Below are 13,490 nucleotides of genomic sequence, written 5' to 3' on the forward strand. Positions count from 1 at the left end.
AACTAATATCCTGTACTCATGGATAGTTTTTTATTTTTAACTAAAAAACACAGAAAAAAAGACTGAGGAAATGTGCCAGAATAGCAATAATAGCTATTTATGGGTGCTAAGAATATTTGTGGTTTTCTTCTTTGAAAGTCTTCTGTTTTTTTATAAACTTAAAAAATAAGAGATATCTGCTTTGTTCAAAGAAGTACGCTGGGACTTTAGTACACACAACAAGGACAAAGACATGCCCTTAGAGAGTTTACAATCTAGTGAGCAGAAATAGATTGCAAAGAGCCATGGATATGACGAGATTGAATTAAAATGTTAATCTGATTTAAGCACAAATGAGATATATAGTTCTATTACATTTCCTCATGTTCCTGTCCCAGTCAATGATCAACAGTCCCACACTGAGAAGTGAAGAAAGAAACAATGGGGAATTCCCTGGCAGTCCAGTTGTTAGGACTCCACGCTTTCACTGCCAGCAGGACCAGGTTCAATCCCTGGTCGGGGAACTAAGATCCTGCAAGCTGCGTGGCACGGCCAAAAAAAAAAAAAAAAGAAAAGAAAGAAACCCTGTGAACATTATTAAATGCATCAGAGGAGTAACTCAAAAGTTTCCTGGCATCGTTAAGGAAACATGAAAAAGATCCCAAATAAGAGATTGCATTTGAAAGAAAATGTTGGAAAATATATAGTACTTGATTTTCTATATAATATATATAAAATATAAAAATTTCAAGACTAATGTAGCTACTTGCTGACTAATTTCAAAAGACAATGGATTCACTGAATTGTAGTTTCCACTGAATGCTCTTCAGTGGACAGTAAGAACATAGCTCCCTTAACGCAATGCTCAACTCACCAAAGAAGGATGCCATCGGCAAGTGATTTGAAAAGACTGCCATCATTGGGATTCATAGGTATGAGATGCTTACAGTCAGCGTCATTCTCCAGGGCTTTGTTTATCCAGTTAACAAAAGCCACTTTTTCTTCCTCTGAAAACAGAAAATCTTAGTTGGCATACCTCATTTCACAAAATTAATTGCACCGCAAAAATATAATTTTAAATTTCTGTTCAAAAATAATAAATGCCAATTTTTAAAACCTTACTGAAACAATAAAGGGTTTAAGAGGGCGTAGGTTTAAAGAAAAAGGGGAATTCATTCCACTTTTTTCATCTGATATATCAGGGAAGAGTAAGTCATATACCTTAAGTTAGCACAATAAATATTCGGTTTGATTCTAAAATCTTTCCAAATATATATTCCTTCTGAGAGCTAGTGGATAAGGAACCAAACACCAGCGGTCAGATTACACACACACACACACACACACACACACACACACACACACACACACACACACTCATATATGCCAGGGGGAGAAATACAGGAAACAAATAACCACATCAATAAATTCCACCTGCCCCCCAAAAAACTTTCATAGAGTTGTGATTTGGAACTTACAACAGAAATACTAGTTTTAATCAAGAGTTATTTGAATGCAAAGCGAGAGAGAGGCACGGACATATATACACTACCAAACGTAAGGTAGATAGCTAGTGGGAAGCAGCTGCATAGCACAGGGAGTTCAGCTCGGTGCTCTGTGACCACCTAGAGGGGTGGGATAGGGAGGGTGGGAGGGAGGGAGACGCAAGAGGGCAGAGATATGGGAACATATGTATATGTATAACTGATTCACTCTGTTATAAAGCAGAAACTAACACACCATTGTAAAGCAATTATACTCCAATAAAGATGTAAAAAAAAAAATTTAAAAAGGGCCATCCGAAAAAAGTGTAAAAACCAGAAAGGCAGGACAGGCCATGGAGAACAGGGAGCCTTGTTACCCTGATGGGTGGGATGTAAATTGCAAACAGCCACTCTGGAGAAGTGTATGGTGTTTCCTAAAACATCTAAAAAACAGAGCTAGAGAGCATAGGGCACTTCCACTCATGGGCGTATATCTTGAGAAAAATAAAAATCAACAAGACAGAGCCACCCCAAAGTTTAGGGCTGCTCTGTTTACAAGAACCTCGACTTCGGTGCACCTTAAATATCCCAGGAAAGAGAAAAATGGATAAAGAAGTTGTGGTACTTATGTACAATGGAATATCACTCAGCCATGAAATCAATGTCATAAGGCCAGTAGCAGCATGAGTGGATTTAGGTATGATGATTCTAAGTGAAATAAGCCACACAGAAAAAGAAACTTATCATGAGATATCACTTATAGAGGGAATGTAAACATGGCTACAATGAACTGAATTACAAAACAGAACAGAGTCTCACATTTAGAAAACACACTTATGCCTGCTCAAGGGGAAAGGTGAGGTGGGGTGATGCATAAAACCAGAGTTTGAAATTAGCACAGATACCGTTCCATAAATCAAATATGTAATAGACAAGACCTACTCCTTGCTCAATGAACTGGACTCAACACCCCCTATTCACCGCAGAGGAATATATCAGACTAGTAAGAATCTTAAAACCTATGTGTTGGTATGTCTCCGCAAGAGAATCAAGTGTGTGTAGAGCGGCATAAACATAGCAGTGAAAATCAGCTAAACCCCATTTTCAAAAAAGAAAAAAGTTATTTGAATGAATAAAATAGCTCCATTTCTGTAGAATTTCTATTATAAGAAATGAAGACCCAACGCAGCCAAAAATAAATCAATAAATTTATTTAAAAAATAATAAAAAGGGGCTTCCCTGGTGGCGCAGTGGTTGAGAGTCCGCCTGCGGATGCAGCGGACGCGGGTTCGTGTCCGGTCCGGGAAGATTCCCACATGCCGCGCAGCGGCTGAGCTTGCGCGTCCGGAGCCTGTGCTCCGCAGCGGGACAGGCCGCAACAGAGAGGCCCGCGTACCGCAAAAAAAAATTATAATAAAAAGTAAAAAAAAAAGAAAAGAAAACTGACACATCTAGATACCAGTCCTACTCTCAGCCATCTTCATCCTCAACTTCTCAATCCATGGCTTCTGGCATAAAAACAGTGATCTTTATGCAGAAAAAATTGTTGGGCTATGCAGTGGGGAAAATAGGAAGGAACTTAAAGGAAAAATGGTCTACTGCCTCATTATTATTATATAAATATAAAAATGATTTAACAATATAAAACTTAAAGGAAAATAATTCCCATTTCCATCACAGGGTAGCTGGCCTTTCTCTTTATTGCCCCAATTCCTAGAACTAGGTAATTTTCCTAAGGGCATATTTGGTAGATACCGCCAAATTCAATCCAACACACACACACAACCAATAAAGACACAAACATTTACTTCTGTAGGTATCATTATCTGCCTTCTTATCTTCTTACCTCACTATACATACCTGCTTAGGGACTTAGAATCTAGGGATTTAAAGATCACTAAGATACTGTACCTCTCATCAAGGAATTTTTAGGGTAGTGATAAGATAAAACAGATATACGAAGAAATGCAACTAAAGGGAAATGAACATACCACAAGAGTGATACAAGTAATGTTTCAGGGAATTTAAGGAAAGAATCATTTCTCATTAGGTTGATCAAGAAAAGGCTTTATGGAGAAGGTACTATTTGAAAGATAGATATTCAATAGGTGTAGATGGTCAGGGAAAGGAAATGTGTTCCAGGTATAGGAACCAGGAATGAGACACCACTTCCCAACTACTGGATGGCTGTAATAAACAAAATAGACAATAACAAGTGTCATACCTTGCTCATGGGAATGTACATGTGTGGCCACTTTGGAAAACAGTTTGGCAGTTCTTTAAAATGTTAAACACAGAGTTACCAAAAGACCACTCCTAGGTATATACCTAAGAGAATTCAAAGCATATGTCCACACAAAAAATGTGTACACTAGTGTTCATACAGAATTATTCATAATAACCGAAAAGTGGAAACAACCCAAAAATCTATCAGCTGATGAAAGGATAAACAAAACGTGATATTAGCCACAGAACAGAAATTATTCAGCAATAAAAAAGAATGAAGTACGATACATGCCACAACATGAATGATACTTGAAAATATTATGTCAGGGAAGAAGCCCGTCAAGTGAAAGGCCACTACTGTATAATTTCATTCACATGAAATTTCCAGAATAGGCAAATCTATACAAATAAAAAGTAGATTAATGGTTGCCAGAGCCTGGGGGGAGGGGGAAATGGGGAGTGGCTGCTAGTGAGCATGGGGTTTCTCTATGGAGTAATGAAAGTGTTCTAAAATTACAGGGTGCTAATGACTGTACAACTCTGAATATATTAAAAACTACTGAACTATACTTTCAAAGGATGAATTTATGGTATCTCAATTATATCTCAAATAAAGCTGTTTTTTTTTTTTTTTTTTTTGCGGTTCTCGGGCTCTCACTGCTGTGGTCTCTCCCGTTGCGGAGCACAGGCTCCGGACGCACAGGCTCAGTGGCCATGACTCACGGGCCCACCCACTCTGCGGCATGTGGGATCTTCCAGGGCTGGGGCACAAACCCGCGTCCCCTGCATCGTCAGGCGGACTCCCAACCACTGCGCCACCAGGGAAGCCCAAGCTGTTCTTTTTTTAAAAGCCATTAAATGTTCTGTATCTGGTTCTAAATAATGGTTACATGGGTGTATTCATAGGTTAAAAAAATCTTCCCATTATACTTAAGAATAGAGCACTGTATGCACTTTACTCTGTGCATCTTGTACCTCAATAAACAAGCTAAAAAAATAATCTACGGTGATAGACATCAGAAAGTGGACAGTTACTGTTAGAGGCAAGAGGGAGACACTCAGGTGATAGAAATGTTGTGTTTTGATCTGGTTGGCAGTTGCATGAATGCAGCTACATGATGTATACACATGTGAAAACTCATTGAGCTGTATATGTAAGATCACAGTACTTTGCTAAATGCATACGATACCTTAATAAAAAGTTGTGTTTTTTTTAATGGAGAAGCCATTTCATTAGAATGGACAGGCAGAAATAGAGTTAAGGAGTAAGTACCTTTCAAGAAATGGAGTTATAGACCACTGCCTTCCCCACTACACTTCCCTGGTGGGAAAAAGTTAGGAAAATATATACAATGAGTAGGAGAAGTGTGAGTATACTGTTGGAGGAAAATCCATTTAGAAAGGAAGAGAACCAAGAGGATAATTAACAAATTCAGATCTCAAAGGAAGAAAGAGGGGAGAAAGTTAAAGTGAGTTTTTTATCAAAAATTTTAAAAGCATAGTTCTAATTATGTTAACATGAACAAAAGGAACTTGGCCAAAGGTTTTTAGGCATCTTGATCCTGAGAAGCAAGCTTAGCATGGGGCAAGCCATCTCCTCTTAGGAGTTAATGCGACTCTGGATTTCCCACTGGGCAACAATCCAGTGATCCTATCAGATCAAGCAAATCAGGTGCGGTGCTCTACCAGTCATTTGGTTGCTTGATAAAAGATGAATCAGGAATCTCAGTTCCCCAAAATGGAAAGTCCTCGCAATAAACCTCTCCACCATCCCTAAAATAGGTCTAAAGTAAACTCATCTCACGGGTCAGGATGAAAAATCCATTCCAAGGTCATGATTAAACACATTCAGTGCTGAAATATAAATAACTTCTACTTTGCTGTTTCTAATTCTGTTATCCACTGTTCCTGACACATAGTAAAAACTCATTTATTGTTACTTACCATAAATTCTAGGATTTTGCATTCTGACGCCTCTGAAATTATGACACATTTCAAATCTGATGGCACTTTATAATTTAGTCTCATTTTCCCTCAAGGACACATAAAACAATGGTGCGAATTACAGTAAATGGCATCTTAGATTTGATGACATACAGGACTTGTTGAATGAACCAATGATTGAAAGATTAAATTTGGAGCAGGCGGTTGGTTACCTGAATAAGAATGCTGTGTGCCCTCACTGGAAATGGATGAAGTTCCTCCAATAGCAGTAATCCCTTCTCTTTTGTTAATTATTTTTCTGAATGTTTTGCTGATGTCTTTGCTTTTTAACTCTTGCATTAGCTGCAATGGGAGAGAAGTAAAATTGACTCTTGATTAAATAACCATTAAAATCCGTGCAACGTAAAGGATAGTTATTTATTCGGAATGACATCGAAATAAATACTAATCAGTTGTTCTTGCACGTATTGCTTGTGTAGACAGATAACTCTCATGTCATTTTATAACAACACAAAATGGACAAATGTTTGCACCCCAACCTATAATTAAACTCAAAGTGTACACACTGAAACTGTTCGCCTAGACTTGCCATGGTCTTTTGTACTAAAAACTAAAGCATAACTAGCTACATGATGAAGATTTTAAAATGCCTTAACAAAGATATTATCCCATCTGAACAACTCAAACGTATATATGTTAAAGTCAAGAAGTCAGCTTTTGTTGGAAATTACACAGGCGTAGAGAGAAACGCCCTCTGTCAGGCCCTCTTGTCACTGGCTACCCTAGAGCCTGGATAAACTGAATTCAATCAGTTCTCCATGCAGCAGACAAAGTGAGTTTTAAAAAATGCAAATCTGATCATGTCAATTCATACTCTATTCCACTGGCTTCCTACTGCTCTTAGGATAAAAACAAAAATCCTACAAGACCCTGACGACCTGACTCACTTCTCTAGCCGCATTCCTAACCCTTAGCATCTCAGCTCCAGCCACACTGATGTTTTTTTCAAGTGCTTGAGAGCACTCACCACCCCTAAAGGCACAGAGGCTCTACACATGCTGTTACCTCTGCCTGTCTTGCACAGTACTCATTTCTCCCACCTGCCCCTTTTATCTGTTCCTTCAGATCGCAACTCAGTCTTCACAGCTTCAGGGACAGTCTTCCATTTCCCTGAATCTCTGAGTTCCCTAAATCCCCACCAAGTTCACTTCCTCCTACTACAAACTTTCAAGGGACCTGTCCTGCTCTGTCACAGCATTTATCACAGTTATCTTTTATCCATCTGTGTGATTCTGTCTTCCCCTCCACCTGTAAACTCCATGAAAGCTGGCGCTACATCTCTTTTTGTTCATCACATTACTCACAGTGCCTGAGTTCCTGGCAAGAAAGGAGCTCAGATATTTGCCAGATGAATAAAGAATGCAAAAGCAGACAATTTCTATTTCATAAATATTTATTCAATTATATTAGTGAATAAATTAGTTCATTAATTTTCATATGAAAAACACAGTCATGGTGGTGTTGATGGAAGGAAGTGACAGCTCTTCCTCAAGCGCCAGCTGGCAATGGCAACTCAGTCATCTCTCTCAGCCTGAGAGGTCTGAAATACCTGATACACAATATTCGGTTCTATTTTTCTTTTATTGGTGGAGTCATATATTATTTTGCATCTTCTTCAGTTCCCTGAGTCTCAAGGTAGTTTAATAAAGAAACCACAGCTGGCATCAAAATTCACCTGGTGGCTTTACCAAAACTGAAGATATAACCAATCACAAGGAAACAACCGGTTTCTAGGAGGTATATCTTCCATACCTTAGCTATTTCAGTTACAAAAAAATATTCCACTTCACAAGACCAAGTACTAAGATACGAAAATATTCTGCATACAGAGATAGTCAATAAGCATTTAAATTCAACTGTAGTTTTAGTAGGGCATGAAAGATTATTATCTAAACCTGACTTCAATTCCAACAATTTGAGAATAATTTTTTCCTTTGTTTTATGAATTATCTGTGGAAATTATTGTTATTATTGTTATCATCATCATCATCACTTTAAAGCAGTGCATTATCTGGTCTCTGAAGCCAGATTTAACCAAAAAGAGCAATGACATTACTGAAATTCTGCTTGAAGCAAAACAATCAGTAGCCAGGAGAGCATTTAGATTACTTACTGACACAAACTCTTCGAAGCTGATTTTCCCATCTTTGTTGTTGTCAGCAACTGCTAGAATTTTCTCCACGATTTCGCGAACCTTGTAGCCAGGCAGAGGAAGGCTTGCTTCCTTAAACAGGTCCTGGAGTTCATAGTCACTGACATACCCACTGTTGTCAATATCTAAAAAGATAAATTATGAGCTATCAAATATCACTTGTACCCTGTTGGAGATCTGCACTCAGAAGGCTGTTTGGGGACTTCCCTGGTGGTCCAGTGGTTAAGAATCCGCCTTCCAGTGCAGGGGATGCGGGTTCGATCCCTGCTTGGGGACCTAAGATCCCACATGCCACAGGACAACTAAGCCCGTGCTGCAACCACTGAGCCCACGCACTCTGGAGCCCACGCACCACAACTAGAGAGAAGCCTGCATGCCGCAATGAAGAGCCTGCGTGCTGCAACTAAGACCCAACGTAGCCAAATAAATAAATATTAAAAGAAAAAAAAAAAAAGAAGGCTGTTTGGGAGACTCACAGGCAGGCAGAACATTTCAGGTTTGTTTCACAAGTGGCAGTAATCTTTTCTCCTACACCTGAATTGTACAAGGTATACTATATACTTTACCAAAAAAATTCATATTTAATGAACTTTACCCCCATAGATTTAGGGCTACCATATGTATTTTAAGTGTATAATAAGGACATTGTGCTGACAGATGAAAAACTCAGGTTTAGCACATGACTAAGTTTCAAAGAATTAAGCATGGGGAGGTCTCAGATATCTAGTAAGAAATATAGCAGCATCGGTCATAGGGGAACACCCACCCAGGCTTTGACTTCTTTATGTAATTTACGAAATGGAAATCTGGTCCCACATTCCATATAAAATATGTGCATCATGTAAAATACACATAAGGCACTTCTGGTCTACATTTCACTTGGTGACAGTTCTGTTTCACTTGTCAATAATTCACTGCTTCTTCATTAGGTATTTATGATACCATTATGTAGGCCGAATGATGTTTGATGTCATTTTGAGATTAAGTGTTCAAGAAATAATTTCACACCTACATTTGGACTTTTGGAAATAGGTTTCCAGGTGTTTTCACATCGTCACTGAGATACGCTTCCCTGGGTTTTCCCTAGAGACTGGATATCGATTCTTGGCACAGAACAAAGGCAACACAAAACACTTCTGGCCAGAGTTGGCAACAGGGCTTTGGATTGTTTGGTTAGTTGCCTGGATCCACCTTGTATAGGCTCTCTTTACTCATCTGGTAGTAGTTGCTTTGTTTCCTATATTTCTCTTTCCTCTCAGTATAAGAGCTATCAACACTAAAACTGAATGAATTACAAGACAGAAACTTTTCTTTTAAACTCTCATACACAAGTTTTAGAACTAATACTGTTCAGAATGATGAAAAATTTCTAAACTAGAATCTACCAAGAACCAAAATAGTGCTATAATCTCAAAAGGAAGCTAAATTGCTTGAAATTGCAATAATTGCTTTCTTTGAATTTAGAGTAAAATCTCATTATTTAGTACATCACCAGTTCGGAATTGTTTCCTATAATTCTGAAATAGACAAATAGACTAGGCAGACTTACTGCCTACCAGCACTGTGGTGGGGAGTATTTAAAAATAAACAAGATCAAGAAAAAGTCACTTACATGTTATCCGTCATGCTAAACTATCATTAAGAGTTAGGGCTCTGAAGATGGACAGATCTGTGTGCTTAAATCTCAACTCCATCCCCACAACCTCTGTGGTTTGGGTGTGACATGACAAGAAATAATAGATACCACTTAATGAGCACATATTCTGTGTCAAGTGATTTGTTAAGAACTTCACTTATCTAATGAAATCCTTACAACAACTTTGAGGTAGTTAATAATATTATTCTAATTTTAAAGATGAGGAAATCAAGCCTTAGGATAAATAGCCATAAAATCACAGTTTAAAAAGAGACAAGGCTTTCCTACAACTCAACAACAAAACAACAAGCAACCTGATTTAAAAATGGACAAAACACTCGAATAGATATTTCTCCAAAGAAGACATACAAATAGCCAGTAAGCACATGAAAAGATATTCAACATCACTAATCATCAGGGAAATGCAAATCAAAACCACAGTGAGATATTTTATACTCATAAGGATAGCTGTTACAAAAACAAACAAACAAACAAAAACAGAAAGTAATAATCATTGGCATGGATTTGAAGAAACTGGAACCCTTGAGCATTGCTGGTAGGAGTTAAAACGGTGCAGCCACTGTTGGAAACTGGTAGTTCCTCAAAAAAATTAAACAGAATTAAATTATCCAGCAATTTCACTTCTGAGTATATACCAAAAATAACTGAAGAGAGAGACTTGAACAGATATTTGTACACCCATGTTCATAGTAACATTACTCACAATAGCCAATAGGGTAGAAACAACTCAGAAGCCCATCAACAGATGAATGGATAAACAAAATGTAGTAGAGATATACAGTGGAATGTTATTCCGTCTTAAAAAGGAAATTCTGACACATGCTACAACATAGATGAACCCTGAAGACATTATGCTAAGTGAAATAAGCCAGTTACAGAAAAACAAATATTATATGATTCCACTTATATGAGCTACCTAGAGTAGCCAAATTCACAGAGACCAAAGTAGAATGGTGGTAACCCCAGGGGGCAGGCATGTGGGGGAGGAGGATTGTTGAGGAGTTAGTCTTTAATAGTTTTTAATGAGTATAGTTTCAGTTTGGGAAGATGAAAAAGTTCTAGAAATAGATGGTGGTGAGAGTTGCATAACAATGTGAATCTACTTAATGCCAACAAACTGTACACTTGAAAATGGTTAAAATGGTAAATTTTATGTATATTTTACCACAATTGGGGAAAAAAAAGACAAATATTTTAACCTCTCACTTCTCCCTAGGGACCCAAAAATATCCCATCTAGCAAGGTTGGATGGGCATGTCCCTCTGCCTCTGAGAAGAGTTGTTTGGTACAAATTAGCAGAGGATTACTGAGTTCATGAGTAAAAATTTATCTTATACATAAAGTAAGGAAGTATAAATTCTGCTAGTGTTAGCACTTCCGTCACACAGAGCAAATTATCTTGCTGTCAGAACTGTTCCATCAATGAATTATTTATTCAAAATATCATTAAATAAATATTGCAAGATTATATGTCCATGAGATATAAAGATTAAAGTTGGTGTGTGAAATAGAACTAATTCATTCGTTTTACTAAGACCGAGGTAGCACTTTTATTCAAGCTGCCAAACTGTACCTATAAAATAATGAAAAATACCAAACTAGGAGATACATTTTTATTACTTCCTCTGTTTCAATGCTCGAAATGAGCAGAACATTTCAATAATTGCCCAATTTTTGTCTTGGAAAGACACTGTGCACTGCATACAATACTCCATAAAATGTATTTTTAACAATAACTTTTTAGAAATCATGCAATGCTCTACTGCCTGCAAAATAACGAGCCTAAGGCGGCCACCATGTGGACTGTATTCTGAAGGTCTGAGTTACTCTGGAAACAGCTGTGCAGGGAGAAGTGGAAAGGCCCAGAGATTTGTAGAATTCACTTTATTTCATAACAACAGTTTGTAAGTCACGAGCTTCCTGAGAACTTTACTCATTTGTTTTTTCAGAGAGAGCTTTATTTTTTAAAACTTAAATCTTTCTTTCTTTATCTTGATCTCTGAAACTTCTGCACTGCATTTCACCTACATTAATTTTAGTCATTATTCACTAGGTTTGTGAGAAATCTAGGCACAAGACCAACTGTGATCATTCCATCCTCCCTGGTCTACCCTCTGACTCTGCTTTCCAGAGTGCTCTAATGCACCAGCAAAGGAGCCCATTGAGGCAGGGGCAAGGTTGAGGGTGTTACCATCTCAATATCTATTCACTACACTCACCTTTCCCTAGGTTCACCTTTCACTTGCACGCATGTACAGACTAGAGCAAAAGATGGTATTCATATTCTCATGGGTTTCCTAAAAGCAAAATGCAGAAGAATCGTGATCTGACAGAGGATGGGGGAATTTTTTGGAAGAAGAAGACAAAGCTGTCAAAATGATGTCATAAAGACAAAACACTGAATGGCTTTAAAAGTGAAAGAAGAAATATAAGAGGTGTGACCTTTAAAAGCAACACTAAGCTTTTTAAATTATGCATGAGGGAGAAGGAAAATAAGACATATAGCCTTTAAAAATTATATCAAGGGCTTCCCTGGTGGCACAGTGGTTAAGAATCCGCCTGCCAATGCAGGGGACACGGGTTCGAGCCCTGGTCCAGGAAGATCCCACATGCCGCAGAGCAGCTTAGCCTGTGCACCACAACTACTGATCCTGCACTCTAGAGCCCGTGAGACACAACTACTGAGCCCGCATGCTACAACTACTGAAGCCCGCGTGCCTAGAGCCCGTGCTCTGCAACGAGAAGCCACTGCAATGAGAAGCCTGCACACTGCAACGAAGAGTAGCCCCCGCTCGCCACAACTAGAGAAAGCCTGCACGTAGCAACAAAGACCCAATGCAGCCAAAAAGAAAAAAATTAAATAAATAAATTTTTAAAAAGATTTTTAAAAAATAAAATAAAAAATAAAAACTATATCAAGATTTTAAAATATTCTGCATGAAGGCAAAATGTGTTATTGTTCGTGACAAACACATGGAGGCCAGAGTTCAGCTTACAGACAAGGAAGTGTTTCTATATTTTCTCTGTAATGAGAAGATCATGTTAAGCATATTTAGTTACACTGTCATTCATTAACCTGGTGTATTCTCTGCAAAGAAATGATCAAAGAATTCAAAGTCCAATTCTCCTAGAAATTCAAGCCAGTCTTAGTCTATCTTTCAGAAAGAAAGAAAGAATCCAGTGAAACCCAGATGGGAAGAAAAAAAAAAAAGGAGTAAGTCTGGGGGTTAAGGGGTGGTGGTGGAAGCAATAGAAGGTATTGTTCCATTCCTGGAAGGCTGGTATCAAGCAGAATAGTAACTGTGTATTTAGTTTTTCTCAAGCATACCTATTTTATTAAATGCTTCTTGTAGTTCTTCCAGCTCCTCCCGAGAAATGGTGGTGGTGCTGTTCTCCATCTCTGAGTAGGAAAAACTACCTTCAGGTCTTTATATCTAGGAAAAGCAATGTTAGAAAAAGAACGTTAGCCCTCTGGAAACATTTACGTAAGCAGTAACAGAGGACACAGGCAGTAAAATATCTAGAAGAAATCACCTGAGAGGTCTGGCTGACGAGAAACAACTAGGAATAGATCCCCTGATAATACTCTTTCCCAGCACAGGTGAGCCAGACAATAACTGAGATTCAGTAAAGGGAAGAAACACCAGTTTTCCACACCCTGTGCTTATCCAGGGCATAGGCATTTCTCAATGGTTTGTATAATTTTCATTTACATTTGACCCACTGTTTCAGTAAAAGAAGCATTTCAAGTTGAGGAAAGTATAGCATTTAAAAATATAAAGGGTGTGGTTGGAAAGTAAAATTTTAGGACATGAATAATGTCCACAAAAAGAATAAAGTTAGAGCTGGATCATCTTGGATGGAGCTTGTGGCTCTAATGTTTAACTTTACAGCATTCAACCATTGCCACCTCCTTTCCCTTTCCCTGTGCTGGGTCTTTCCCAGATCTGCAGGGCCCTTCTTACTCTGAGCAGGTGAGACAAACTAA

At 38.2% G+C, this 13,490-nt stretch overlaps 1 protein-coding gene across 1 annotated transcript in view; it reads right to left on the reverse strand.

The window, feature by feature from the left end:
• Positions 1-13,490, reverse strand: part of PLS1 (plastin 1) — a 107,218-nt gene that overhangs the window by 38,421 nt on the left and 55,307 nt on the right. Inside the window, exons 2-5 of the mRNA XM_019934303.2 lie at positions 12,831-12,936; positions 7,807-7,970; positions 5,846-5,975; positions 854-986 (exon numbers count right to left, since the gene is read on the reverse strand). Of these exons, the coding sequence (XP_019789862.1) occupies positions 854-986; positions 5,846-5,975; positions 7,807-7,970; positions 12,831-12,900 (497 nt within the window). The 5' untranslated portion in view covers positions 12,901-12,936. The remainder of the gene's footprint in view (positions 1-853; positions 987-5,845; positions 5,976-7,806; positions 7,971-12,830; positions 12,937-13,490) is intronic.

This window comes from Tursiops truncatus, chromosome 4, assembly GCF_011762595.2.
Source record: "Tursiops truncatus isolate mTurTru1 chromosome 4, mTurTru1.mat.Y, whole genome shotgun sequence".
NCBI lineage: Eukaryota > Metazoa > Chordata > Mammalia > Artiodactyla > Delphinidae > Tursiops > Tursiops truncatus.